The sequence below is a fragment of the Alligator mississippiensis genome, chromosome 6 (assembly GCF_030867095.1).
Source record: "Alligator mississippiensis isolate rAllMis1 chromosome 6, rAllMis1, whole genome shotgun sequence".
NCBI lineage: Eukaryota > Metazoa > Chordata > Crocodylia > Alligatoridae > Alligator > Alligator mississippiensis.
In genome coordinates, this window is record NC_081829.1 from 19,891,843 (window position 1) to 19,904,884 (window position 13,042).

General features: G+C 44.2%; 1 protein-coding gene across 6 annotated transcripts in view; it reads right to left on the reverse strand.

Moving 5' to 3' along the window:
* ZFAND4 (zinc finger AN1-type containing 4) overlaps positions 1-13,042 on the reverse strand; it is an 82,905-nt gene that overhangs the window by 39,469 nt on the left and 30,394 nt on the right. For all 6 annotated transcript variants that reach the window (XM_014605083.3, XM_014605084.3, XM_006269782.3 and 3 more), the window contains exons 3-5: positions 9,219-9,294; positions 8,990-9,057; positions 1,272-1,458 (exon numbers count right to left, since the gene is read on the reverse strand). In XM_014605083.3, the coding sequence (XP_014460569.1) occupies positions 1,272-1,458; positions 8,990-9,057; positions 9,219-9,294 (331 nt within the window). The remainder of the gene's footprint in view (positions 1-1,271; positions 1,459-8,989; positions 9,058-9,218; positions 9,295-13,042) is intronic.

The window sequence follows — 13,042 nt, forward strand, 5'->3', positions numbered from 1 at the left end:
CTCGATCTGTTGGCAACACTCCTAATAATGCAGCCCAGTATACCGTTAGCCTTCTTTACAACATTGGTACACTGCTGGCTCATATTCAGCTTATTGTCCACTGTAACACTCAGGTCCTTTTCTGCAGAACTGCTGTTTAACTAGTTGGTCCCCAGTCTGTACTGGTGCATGGGATTGTTATGTCCTAAGTGCAGGACTTTGCACTTGTCCTTCCTGAACCTCATGAGATTACTTTTGGTCCAGTCCTCCAATTTGTTGAGGTTTCTTGTAATCCTAGCCCTACCCTCCACTGTATCTACTATTCCCCCCCCCCTGGCTTGGTGTCATCTGCTAACTTGCTGCTGATGGTGCACTCCATCCCATCTTCCAAGTCACTGATGAAAATAGTGAACAAAACTGGTCCTAGGACTGATCCCTGGGGCACTTCACTTGATATTGGCTGTCAACTAGACATCGAACCATTGATTACTATGCTCTGAGCCTGATGATCCAGCCAATTTTCTTACAGACCTTTCATTCAATCTGTACTTCCTTAGCTTGCTTGCAAGAATCAGTCACAGGTGATCTTGCTTTAAGCAAGGGGCTGGACTAGATGACCTCACATAAGGCCCCTTCCAGCCCTTCCAGTCCTAAGCTGTAGTTAGTATCTCATCTCCTACACTGGCAAGTACTAGAGGCTTTATAGGGCAAGTGTCTGTACAAGGAATACCTAATATAATGAATTACCAAGAGGATACTATTTAATACTTATCAAGAGACATGTCCTCCATGAATTTGTTTAATCCCTTTCTGAATCTGGTTATACAGTCTGCCTCTCCAACCTCCTATGGCAATGAATTTCACTAATTACGCAAGAAGTAACACAGTCTGTAGATGTTTTAAGACTTTTCAGTAGGCACACCCTAATTTCTGCATTTCGGAACTTGGTGAATAAGAGTTCCCTATTCACTTTGTCCACACCTTTCATGATTTTATACACTTCTATCATATCCCCCTTAAGCTTTCTTTCCAAACTAAAGAGTCCTAGGCCTTTTTAGTCTGTCCTGGTATGGCAGCTGCTCCATACCTCTTATCTTTGTTGCCTTTCTCTGTACCTTTCCTAATTCCACTTTAACTTTGTTTGAGGTGTGGAGACCAGAACTGTTAGACCTTTTATGCACAATCCTTCTAACAGTCTAGATATTCTTTTGATAAATGTCAGGGAATAAAAACTGAAAACTTTTACAGTTTTCCCCTTTAAACCCAAACACACAAATCAAAATCCACTTTACCTTAAAGATTCAGATAATGGTGTTAAAGTGCCATCTCCCCTGTCTACAACACGGAAAAAATTCAATTGATCTCCTTCCCGGTACACCAAGAAGGTAACTGGTTTGTTGGATGGCCCCTTCTCCCAGACCTCATCTCGACTGGGATCCATGTATTCAGCCATTTCCCTAATTGGGTCTTCCACAGGAACTACAAAGAGAAAAACAGAAGGAAAAGCAGACTGTTTCAACTTGAGAGTCCTAGTCACAAAAAACCCCCAGATGCATTGTATTTCAACCTTCACATAATGTTTGAAAACCTCTACAGCAATGGTCAGAAAGGGGGAATTGATGGGCTAAGAAAGAGAATAATTTGCACACCTTGAAGTGATTAACTTAAATTAATTTATTTCAATCAGAATTCAAGCACCTGCATCAATCTACATATGACCTGGAGTGACCAGAAGCTCAAATGTTTGTGCATTCAAGTCTAAAGCACTCTGATACCTGGCCTGAGTTTGCAAACCCCTCCCTCCCATTTTCATCTTTGTATTCTGTGATGACTTTATGATTCCTGCCAGCTAGTACTAAGAAGCCAAAACGAACCTCCATAGCCTGACAACCTTAACTTCTGAAAGTGATGCCTCTCTGAACCTGAGTTTTATCACCCAGTTTTCCCAATAACCTCCATTCAACCTGGCAAGGACATTAAGGCCCAGGTCATAGCTACCTACTGATAACTCTTCACTCATCAAGAATCACAGGAAGCTTACTAGCATCTGCTACAATGTGCAGGACAAATACAACATGAAAACACTGGATATGGCTGAATCATTTTGAGAAGGCAAATTTTAAATCTTCACTACCACAGAGTTGAGTTGAATGGGACTAATACAAACCAGAGCCTGAAATGAATGTACATGAATAAGAGCAACTAACCCACCGCATGTCTCTCCTCCCCTTTCTGTTACTTAACATCTCCAATGCAGCAGAAACTATGTTGCCAACAGCTGCTCCTACCAGCACTTTCACAGGAGCAAAAAGAATGAAATAAATAGACACACCAAGAAATTCCGCTCATTTCTTGAATATCTGTCTGGGATAAGGTATCAGATCCTGCCTCTCCCTATCCTCCTCCAACTACAGAAGGAAGAGACCCCAAATACAGATATGACTTGGGTCACAGAGCAAATCTCAGCACTGCAGCAGATACATAACAGATGAGCAAGACACAAAAAAAACTAAAGAAGATGCTACTTGGCTAAGAATGGGATAACAAGATGGCAGTTGATTAAACCAAGGTTGGAGAATTTCATTTGAGTTATTTTATTTATGAATCTAGTTAACTAGCACCAGAAATTAGAAAAAAAATATTTAAGGTTTCTTATCAAACATCTCTCTACAATACCTAACTTAAAATTGAAAGAGTGATAGGAAGAAACCCCAAATCAAGTGATTTTAGACCACTCTTATCGTTTTCAATAATAGCTTAAATCACTGGAGTGTAGTTAAATCACTGCTTCCTCAAGAAAAAAAAAAATTACCCAACAGGGGCTTGAAAGGCAAGACTTATGAGGAAAGGCTGAAAGAGGGTTATTTAGCCTGGAGAAGCAAAAACTGAGGGGAGATTTGATAAAAGTCTTCAAATAACTGAAGGATGATTACAGAGAGGATGTACACAGTCTTTTCTCTGTGGCTATTGGGAACAGGACTGGAAGCAATGGCCTCAAGCTGCAGCAGGGGTCATTTAGGCTGGAGATAAGGGGGAACTTTCTGACTACTGAGAGTGATCAGGTTTTGAACAGGCTACCTAGGAAAGCTGAGGACTCTCCATGCATGGAAACTTTCAAAAGCAGGTTAGACAGACACTTGACTGGGATGGTTTAGTCAGGGATGAACCTGCCTTGAGCTAGATGACCTTGTAAGGTTGCTTTCCTATGTGAGGTTGCTTTCCCAGCCTTACTTTCCTATGATCCTATGAATACTGATCACTGTATTAAGTAAACTGAGCCCGATTTTAATTAGCAAAGGGGTTTTTTTGAGAATCCAGTGAGAACCCTTTCTACAGGTAATAATAGCTAAGGGCACTTTTACATGTACTCCATGGGGGGCGGGGGGAACAGCGCTTTAATTACAGCGGCTCCAAGAGCTGCTCTAATTAAAGTGCTGCTGCATTTTGTGTTTCAGTGTCCCCATGCTTAAAAATGGCAGTGAAGGCGCTTGAACTAAAGCTCATTCGATGAGCCCCCACCACCATTTTTAAGCATGGGGAAACCGATACACGAGATGCAGGAGGCTGCTCGAGTGTGGTAATCGCCACGCTCCAGCACACTCAATTAATTGTCTGCTGACCCCAATTAATTGAGTCTGCTTGACGCACTGGAATTCCAGCATGTTGGAGCAGCCTCACTGCTTGTGCATAGGCACTCTAAGCGACTGAAGCTTAGAACAAACTCTTCCAGAGTTTAAGCGGAACAGTGGAATCCACTCTACCATTAACTTCTGCCAGACTAATCGGAGCAGTAAGTTATTTTTAAAACAAAAACGGACAACTTTCCTATAGCTCAACACAAAATTACAACTTAGTAAGACAACTTAGAACACTTTTGTGAAATAAGGCACTTCTTATGTATGAAAGGTTCCACTTCCTGTGATACTGCAATTGAAATTTCAACATATGAAACTTCTGGGCATAAGCATCAGGCAGACTGGTTTTAATTACCTTTGAAAGTTGAACTCACTTATGTCTATAGATATGAATCCCCTATAGGATGTACAGAGCTCTCACCTAGAGTATGCTTTGCAAGTAAAAACAGTAAAGGGATTTATTGTCAGTTTTCATGCCTCTGAGTTTCACCACATAACTGAGTTACCTGTCCAGGTCAAATCTGCCATTGCATCCAGGTTAAGAAACACAGCAGGTGTCAGCAATGACAGAGGTCACTATTGCTCAAAACCAAAAGGTGTCACTTGCAGGGCTGCTGGGATGTTTGGTGTACCTGTAGCAAAGCCCCCAGTTTTTCTTTTTTTTTATATTTATTTTAAAATGCATTCCCGCCCCCTTTCCCCAACCATTTCCGAATTTTTTTCTCCCTCTCTATTCCCTATAGATAAGTATAAGTGAGCTAGACTTAGGGTAAGCTTTAAACATTTTTATTTTGGTAGCAAGTTTTTGGTTTTGGATATCCACCGTTTTATAGTGTATTATTATTAGGTTTGTATTGATTTTTACTGTTGTAGATTGTATTATTATCATTTCATGTTGATTTTTATTGTTTCATATGGATATTGTATGGTTTAGGCCTGTGTTTGTAAGCGAACCAAAGTCATGTCAAGTTTCCATTTTATATGTCAAGTCTCCATCTTCTGTCCTCTGCCTGGGCATCCCATGTTGCAACTGTATGAGTCACGTACCCCTCCCATGTAAATTGGTTCCCCGATGAATGTGATTGGAAATCACTGAAATACAATGGTAGCAGGCCTCTACTGAATGGCCTGTAGTGACTGGGCCATCACCTAGCATTGATTCACGCAGGAACCACGGACCTCACCCAGGAACAGAGACAAGACCAGCATTTGAAAGACAAAAGACCCTTCAAAACCAGCAACTCTCACCATTACAGACACCCGAAACTGCACAACCCTGCATGGAGCACACATGCTCAGTATGCCAGTGGCTGACCCTTGCCTGGGCATGCCTCCTGTCACTAGGGTCACACAAGGTCTGCCCCTATAAAAAGGGGCAGTGAAGACAGACCCAGTGGGAATGCCATTTCCATCTGGACCAGCACCATACCACACCACCTATCCACCTAGAGGCCCTGCTGGTGACCCCCCTCTGGACCCCTTCCAGCCTGGATAGGTAGATATTACCTGCACACCTCCTCCTACAATTTGGACTCTCTCTCTCCCTGTCTGTCTGTTTCTCCTCCTGGACTTCAGTGGACTTCAGCCCCTGCACCAAGCCTCTTTAACCCCTGCTGCCATTATGTATGTGGGTGTGGGTGGGTGGGTGCAAGGGAACCAATTTGGCATTGTGTCACTATCTCCCCTGTTCAATAAAACCACTGTCATTTGCAACCCCGAGTTGGGTCATGTTCTACTGAATCCCAGTCCCTTCCCTATCTTAAATTCCAGCCTCATTCTTTCTCTCTCTCTCAGCTGCAGTTCCCATCCTCTCTGCTAGTTTCCTGATCTCCTCCCAATTTCATCTCCCCTTTTCTGCCACCTCTCAGCCTCTCCTTGCTTTCCTGCTGTCTCTGCTGCCTGCTGCATTTCCTGTGATTTTCTGCTGTCTGTCTCTCTGTTTTCAGGCCTCCCCCGCACCTTCTGTAATCTCCCCACCCCCACCCCCACCCCTCCAGCTTCCCAGCTCCTATTAACTGTCTCCAGCTTCCAGCACCTACTACCGCTCCCTGTAACTTCTCTAGCTGCCCCAGAGCCATCCTCTGGCTCCCCACACCCAGAGCCCCTCTTTTAACACCCACACTTTCCCTTAGTCCCATTTTTCCCTCTCCCTACCTACCTTTTCAGCTCCCCCATAGCTCTGGCTCCAGTCCCAGACTTTGTGCCAGCATGCTTCCCTGTTCTGCAGGCTTTGGGCATTGTCTTTTAATCAATTAAGATCAATTAACCTCCAGGAGCCTCAGTTCTTCAGTCCAGGCCCCTCTAGTCTACCGGTTCTAATCCCGGTCCCGGTGACTTTCATTTCCAGTATCTTTAACTCCTTACACTTCTACTTTCTTACCTTAACCTTTCCCCAGGTATCCCAAGTACACCAAGCACATGCATACATACACATCACAACACCCAACTTAGGGACTCACCTGTGTGTATGTGTAGGTGGGTGGTATGTGTGTGAATTAGTGAATACACATATATATACATATATAGATAGCATAGTGTGTGTGTGTGTGTATGGCATTGTGTGCATGATATACGAATTAGTGATCTGTGTCTAACTTTTGGGGTGTATAGTGTATGTGCTTGAATTGGTAATAGGTATGCATGTGCCTAGGCTGGTTTGAATGTGTATGTGCCTGAGCTGGTAGTGTGCGTGTGTATGCACCTAATTGATTTGTGTGTTTGTATATGTGCAATTGTGTTACGCCTTCCTGTCAGCGCAATATTGAGATCCTGAGCGTTGGCCTGACCCCCCCAGGGCAACATACCGATGTTTAAGCTCAAACCCACTGAGCTTTCATTCAGGTGGCAGAGATATTTGAGAGCAATGCTGAACAAGGCCTAAGTTCTGGTAACAAGAGAGATCCAAGTATCCCTTTATGCTTGCTTTTATGCTTTTCCTTCCATAGCCCAGACTTCTTTCAGGCAAAACTATACCTGTCCTTTATGTTGGTGTCAAAGTTCTTGTTTGCATTTTTATTTTCAAAGATGTACCATATTACTAATTAAAAATCAGCCTAGGGAAAGTCTCTTATACTTTCATCAGCAGAGTGCAATTTACCCATGAAACCATATGAAATAGGTAACTGCAGTCACCCTGGTTACTACAGTGTAGTAGGGCTGTGCGAAATTTCAGTAGCCGTTTCGTTTCGAAGGTGTTGCAGGCCATTTCAGTGAAACACTGAATCTGAATCGAAACAGAAGGCTGCAAAACATGTCGCAAACGTTTCAGAGAATGTCGGAGTTTCAGAGCCGGACTCGTAGGGAAACAAAAACTAAGAGGGAGGGGAAAGCGTGTGGGGGAGGACTACTCTGATATTGATATCTAGCTCCCGGTTCAGTTCCCCAGCTCTCTGATCATTTCCCCAGCTCTTCCTGGGGGGGCTGCAGGCCACCAATCTGCGCGTGGGGTTTCAGCAGGCTGCTACTACAGGCTGGGGCAGGAAGACTGCGGTGCAGCGGCAGCCTGTTGAAACCTAGCACGCAGATCCGGGGGGCCACACCCCACAGGAAGAGCTGGAGAAATAATCAGAGAGCTGGGGAATTGAACCAGGGGGCTAGAGAATCCCTGCCACGCAACCTGGCTCCACAGGGAGCAGAAATCCAGGCCGGGGTCTCTTCGCCACCGCTGCCCGCCCCGTGAAGCCCCATGTTGCCAGGGCAGCATGGGGTGGGCAGCAGTGGCAAGAAGACCCCTGGCGTGGATCTCTGCTCCCTGTGGAGTCGAGTCACATGGCAGGGACCAGCAGGCTTGCTCCCCGCTCTGCACTGTTTCCCTGCCCCGCGACCCAGCATGACAGGGATCAGAGACCCACGCGGGGGTCTCCTTGCCTGCCTAGAGGGCAGCAGCCCTCCCCCAGACGAGCCACCCATAGCCCCGTCCTGCTCCCCTGCTGGGGCCCCAAGACCCCGGCCCCAAGCCCCACCCAGATGAGTAGGGCTGTACAAAGCTTCCCTTGCAGCCTGTTTGAAATGGTGTTGGAGGAGATTCGGCAGAGCCAAATGCCCAAAACAGATTCAGCCAAAGCGAAACAGGAGAGTGACATGAAACACCAAAACGAATGACTCTCCTCCAAAACAGAAGAATCCAAAATCAAATCAAAACACATTCGCACAGCCCTAAATTGTAGGCATTCTCAAACCAGCTTCAAACTGTGGTTCACATACCAGTAATAGTTTAGCTACTGCACAACAGAGGTCAGCATGGACTAAAAAACTTGACCAAAAAACAGGGTTAATTAGTTGATACGGATTTGTGCTGCGCTGACTGCTACCAATAGCCCAAATTACCTAGTTTAAAGCTGTCTATGTCAACATTACACTGCAATCAAAGCAGTGATTCCTGTAACAAAACTACAGACATACCATGATTTGGAGAATAAAAACAATCCAAAGCCTTTGATAGGCAAGTTAATGGGAACAAAACAAAAATGACATATTGAAACAAAGATTCTTGTAAGCACTACTTGCTAATTAGAACTACACTTCCTCTTTCTCTCCATTTTATGGGATCTCATTTGCATTTAGAAAAGGGAGTACCAATTTAAACTTTAGCTAGTTTCATAAACACAAGATATATGTAACCTGTGTCCCAAATAATTCTCCGATTTGTGGTCCTATAATTATATTTTTATTTTAAAATATTTTCCCTCCTTTTTGCACTATAAAAAACTCAAGCTAACAAAAATAATTAAAAGCAATTTACATTGGAAATAATAGAACTGGTCATAGAGGAACATAAAAAAGAAAAACTGAAATACCCTATAACTATGCTACTCGATGTTTCAACGGCATCAAAAGTTCCATTAACATTTGACTAAAAATGTATCTCTATACCCTTGTATACAGAATTTTGCATGTAAATCTTCAGATAGCCAGGGCATTTACAACATTCATCCAAGTCATCTTAGCTGAAATTTTAAAGAAAATCCTGAAGAGGTTAAGAAAAATCCTATCACTGCACGTGAATTATTTTGTATTCTAGTGTTTCTCAATAGATTCATAGAAGTCTTACAGCACAGACCTGCTGATGAACCATGCAGGATAAATGTGCCAATCCATTTCCTTATGATAGTCATTTTTTGATTTCTAGCCCAACTTCACAGAGGGTTTTTTTGTATGATGTACATAAATTTGAGGGAGGACCTTTTAAAACCAAGAGAACCAGCATTATAAAGAGGTGGGTAAACAATTCTTTTCAAGTTCCTCAACATTTTCCATTCCTTTAGAACAGAAGTGTAATCATGCAAAATGCCTAAAATGGCTTCCATTACAAACTTTGTTATAAAATGTCATTATCACCTGTGTTTGGATATTTTAAGAGTTTAATCTGTACTTACCTCTTCTAGTGTTAATAGGCCCACCTCGCATTGCCAGTACTAGCTTCAGAGTGCAGCCATCTGAAATGCTGCAAATAATCAACAAAAACAGTGAAGTTTTGTAGTATTCTCTGTCTCCAGAAGTAATAGCTACATTCAGAACTTACACAGGAAGTGGAGGCAATTTCAAATATAGCATGGTCTATCTGCTTATCAATTAACGTATAGTAAAGTTTTATTTTGCACTCACTTGTAATCATTCAAGCAGTAGTCATCCTCCAGTTCCACATTATTCCATATTAAATGCTGTTGAGAGACAGGAATACCTTTGAAAAGATTAGATTAAAAATTGGTTAATTTTTTAGTGCACAGTAGCATTTTAACCAGAAAGACTCAGATAACTAAGTTTCTGATCTGCACTATTTAGTCCCATGACACACACAATATATGCACTAAAATATACTGCAAGAGATAAAGTTTTGACTAGAAATATCCTATCCCAAGTCATATACGCAACATTGTACTATGAAGCTGAGCTCAACTCAGCCCCTACTACTGAAAAGAATATAGATAAGCTTCCTACCACACTAATGCTCCAGTCTTCATATTTTGGATCAAACCCTGGTTAACAGGTGTTTCCAGTAAGTCTGATGCACGAAAGGAAAACAGTTCCTCTCCTTTCCTCCCTAGAGATCCTGGCTTTTTGGAAAAAATGCTGAAGATAGTTTTTCTATGCAGTTGCAGTGGACACTGCTTTTACTTGTTCATAACTACCTTTTCCTTACTGCTGTACAAATAAATCATTTTGAGGAAACAGATAACCCTACCCATTACTAACACTGTAACCAGGGCTCAGTAACCTATGGTCTGTTGCCTGGATTTGACCCAGAATCACCGGGGTTCAGTGCATGGGGTTTTGCCTGCGCTAGGCCAAAGCTGGCCAGCAGGGACAAGCAGTGGTGGCAGTTGGTCTTAGCACCTGCTTAACTTGGACCTGAGCTGCGTCATACAAGCCCACCACCAGCAAAATAGCAACTGCTGCTGTATATCATTAAAGTTGAAATAGATTTCAATACTTATACTGTTTTACTTTCAGAGCTTAAAACCCTAACCAGTGATAAGTAGGAAGTCTCCCTGAGAAATGTGCACTGGTGACTGCATGGCTGGGCTTTATTAATCAGGGTTTCTCAAATTTTGCTTCTCATTACAACAAGAGGATATCTACTATGATTCAGTAGCTCTTTACAGTCAGAATAAAAGATGCACAAATTGCACTGAGGCAGTTTCCGAGTCTAAAAATGCTAAATCAATTTTGTGGTATTTTCCACAATCCAACCCCAATCTTGAACCTTATGGGTCAGAAGCAGAAAGCAACATTTGGCTACAGACCTGCTGGGCAATTTCTAGATTCACTTTTTGTACTTCTCTTAGCACAGGTAATGACCACTGCTATATCAGGAATTCCAGATAAGTTCTCTCCACTACTCAGAAGCAGCCATAGTGCATGAAAGATTCTGGCAATTTAAAGTGTTTTTAGTATTGCTGTCTGCTAAATTTGAACCTTCATTTTTCACCTTTGCACCACTCCTCCTTACTTAGGCTACAGCAGGGATGGAGCCTGCCTGCATGGAGCAGAGGCATGGAGGACAGCAGGGGTTTTCAAACTTTTTTAAGGAGTGTACCCAGAGCTGTCACTAGGGGTGTGCAGGGTTGAGGGGGTGACAAGCAACTGGAGTGGGGGGCGGGGTGTGCAGAGTGGCAGCAGCGGTAGGCAGGGAGCTCGCATGCGGCAGCTCCCACCACCGTTCACCACTCCACACCACCACCATGCACTGCTTCCCCACACCTCTGCGTGTACCCTCCTGGGGCCATCCAAAGTAACCCCAGGATACGCGCATGCCCGGTTGACAACCCTCGTGTTATGGGGCTGGGCTGGAACAGCAATGCTGACTCTATGCTGATGCTATGGGGCCAGGCTGGAGCCATGTTCTGTGCCCCAGGTAGGGTGACTACCTGTCCCTAATTGGGCAGGACAACCACCGGAGTGGGAATGTCAAGTCCCGGTCCCAGGCTGCATGACTCTGGGACAGCATTTGTCCTGGATTCGCAGTGTCATGCAGGGACCTGGGTTTTCTCTTCACTATAGAAAACCACAGGAAATGGCGGGTTTCCCCTTGCAGGCTGGCAGTGTTCCAGCCTGCAAGGGGCTGCTGGGAGTGGGAACAGGAGGCACCACGTGCATGTGCATGCCCACACACATGTCCATGGCCAGAAATACAGCTAGGCAGTGTGGAAACAGCTCCCTGCAGGTAAGTCTATAAGGGGGAGGAGGTATAGGAAGAGCCGGGGGAGAGCTGGGGAGGGAGATTGAGGCCCCCATGATGAGGGAGGGAGTAGGGAAGGGGTTGGAGAAACTGCCCAGCCAGGGTGTTGCATGGGGCCTGGGGGCAGGGCATGGAGCAGGACATAGCCACAGACAACTCATCCAGGGGTGGCTCCCTGATGCTGCACACTCTCAGGGAAGCATGAGGGGGGCACATGCCCCCCAAATTTGTGCATGGGGGCAGATACAGGCTGACTGCTGCAGCCTCGGGGCTCCCTGCCCTGCTACCCTCCCCCTAGGAGCCTTGTGCTGGCCATGCTGACAGAGGGGATCTGGCAGCAGCGGGGACAGTGGTGGTGGCAGTGTGGAGTTGTGCACCCCACTGCTACCAGGTGGGCAGGGGGTACATGGCCAGAGCGGGTTTCCCAGGGGAAAGGCAGGAGGATGGGGGGGCCCTCAGCCTGCATCCGCCCTGCTCTGCTCCACTCAACTCTGCTCTGGCCATGCCACCAAAGGTGGGAGGGGGCCTGTGTTCCACTTTTCCATTTTGAAAAGGTTATCCTAGCCCTAGGCTGCAGCAGAGATAGAGCATGCTGGTGCAAAGTGAAGGGGAGGGTGGGGGGAGTGGAAGGACAGGCAGGAGGGACAGACTTTGGGGTGGGGGGGGCGGCAGACAGGAGGAAAGTGGGGCGGGGACCCAATGCTGCAGGTGGCAGGCACAATGAGGGGTAAATGTGTGTGTGGGGGTCAGGCAGCAAGGTGAAAGCTGCCTGCCTCTCTCACTGCCTGCCACCACCTCCACACTGCCTGCCCTCTACTATCTATACCCCCACTGCTTGCCCCATTACTGTCCCCTACTGCCCACCACCTACTCCATTACGGCCACCTGCATCACCTCTGCCCCCACCACCTGCAGTAGTGGGGTGGGGGGGAGCAACAAATTTAAAATGACCTTCCAATGATGAGATTCCATACATTAAATAATTATATTCTTTAAATAATTTTAATATATGTGGAAAATTATAATAAGTTAATACATTTCCATAAATGGAAACTAATTATTTGGGGGTCGTCTTACATTCAGGGTTGTCTTATATCCTGGGAAATACAGTACATTTATGGTGAGAAAGTTATTAACAAGACCCTGAACTGATTATTTTCAGTAGAGAAACAGTTTTAAATGTGAAACTTTGTAACAGAATCCATAAAAAAACTCAAGTTTCTGAGGAAACTACTGAGAATAAGTACAAAATATCCACTTTAATCATTTTAAACTATAGCATGGAAAGTAAAGAATTAGCAACATAAAGAAATCTGATTTCATAATTTTTTTAATTAAAAAAAAAATTTAATCCACTTTGTTCTATGGTTAGATTAAGCCACGTGAACTGTTTGGATAAATTAATGTAATTTTTTGGCAAAGTATAAGATTAACTATGACCACTATGAATAACAACAATTAGATTAATGAAGTGTTCTGTCATCTTTAATATACTTAAACTCCTGTCTTTTCATTCTTGTTTTACCCTACTTGTCTATAATGGATTTTTTTTTTGCCTATTGTGTCAGAGACATGCATTCTGAAAGATTAGGAGTGAGATTAAAAGTATTTAAGAGACTAAGTCTATAATGTAATATGCTGCCATTTATTGAGTTGACAGATGAAGTAGTACCCTAGTAACAGACTAAAGACAGTTCTGATTTGAATTATGTCCAAGCTCTTGTCAGAAATATGCTTCAAAGGAGAGGTG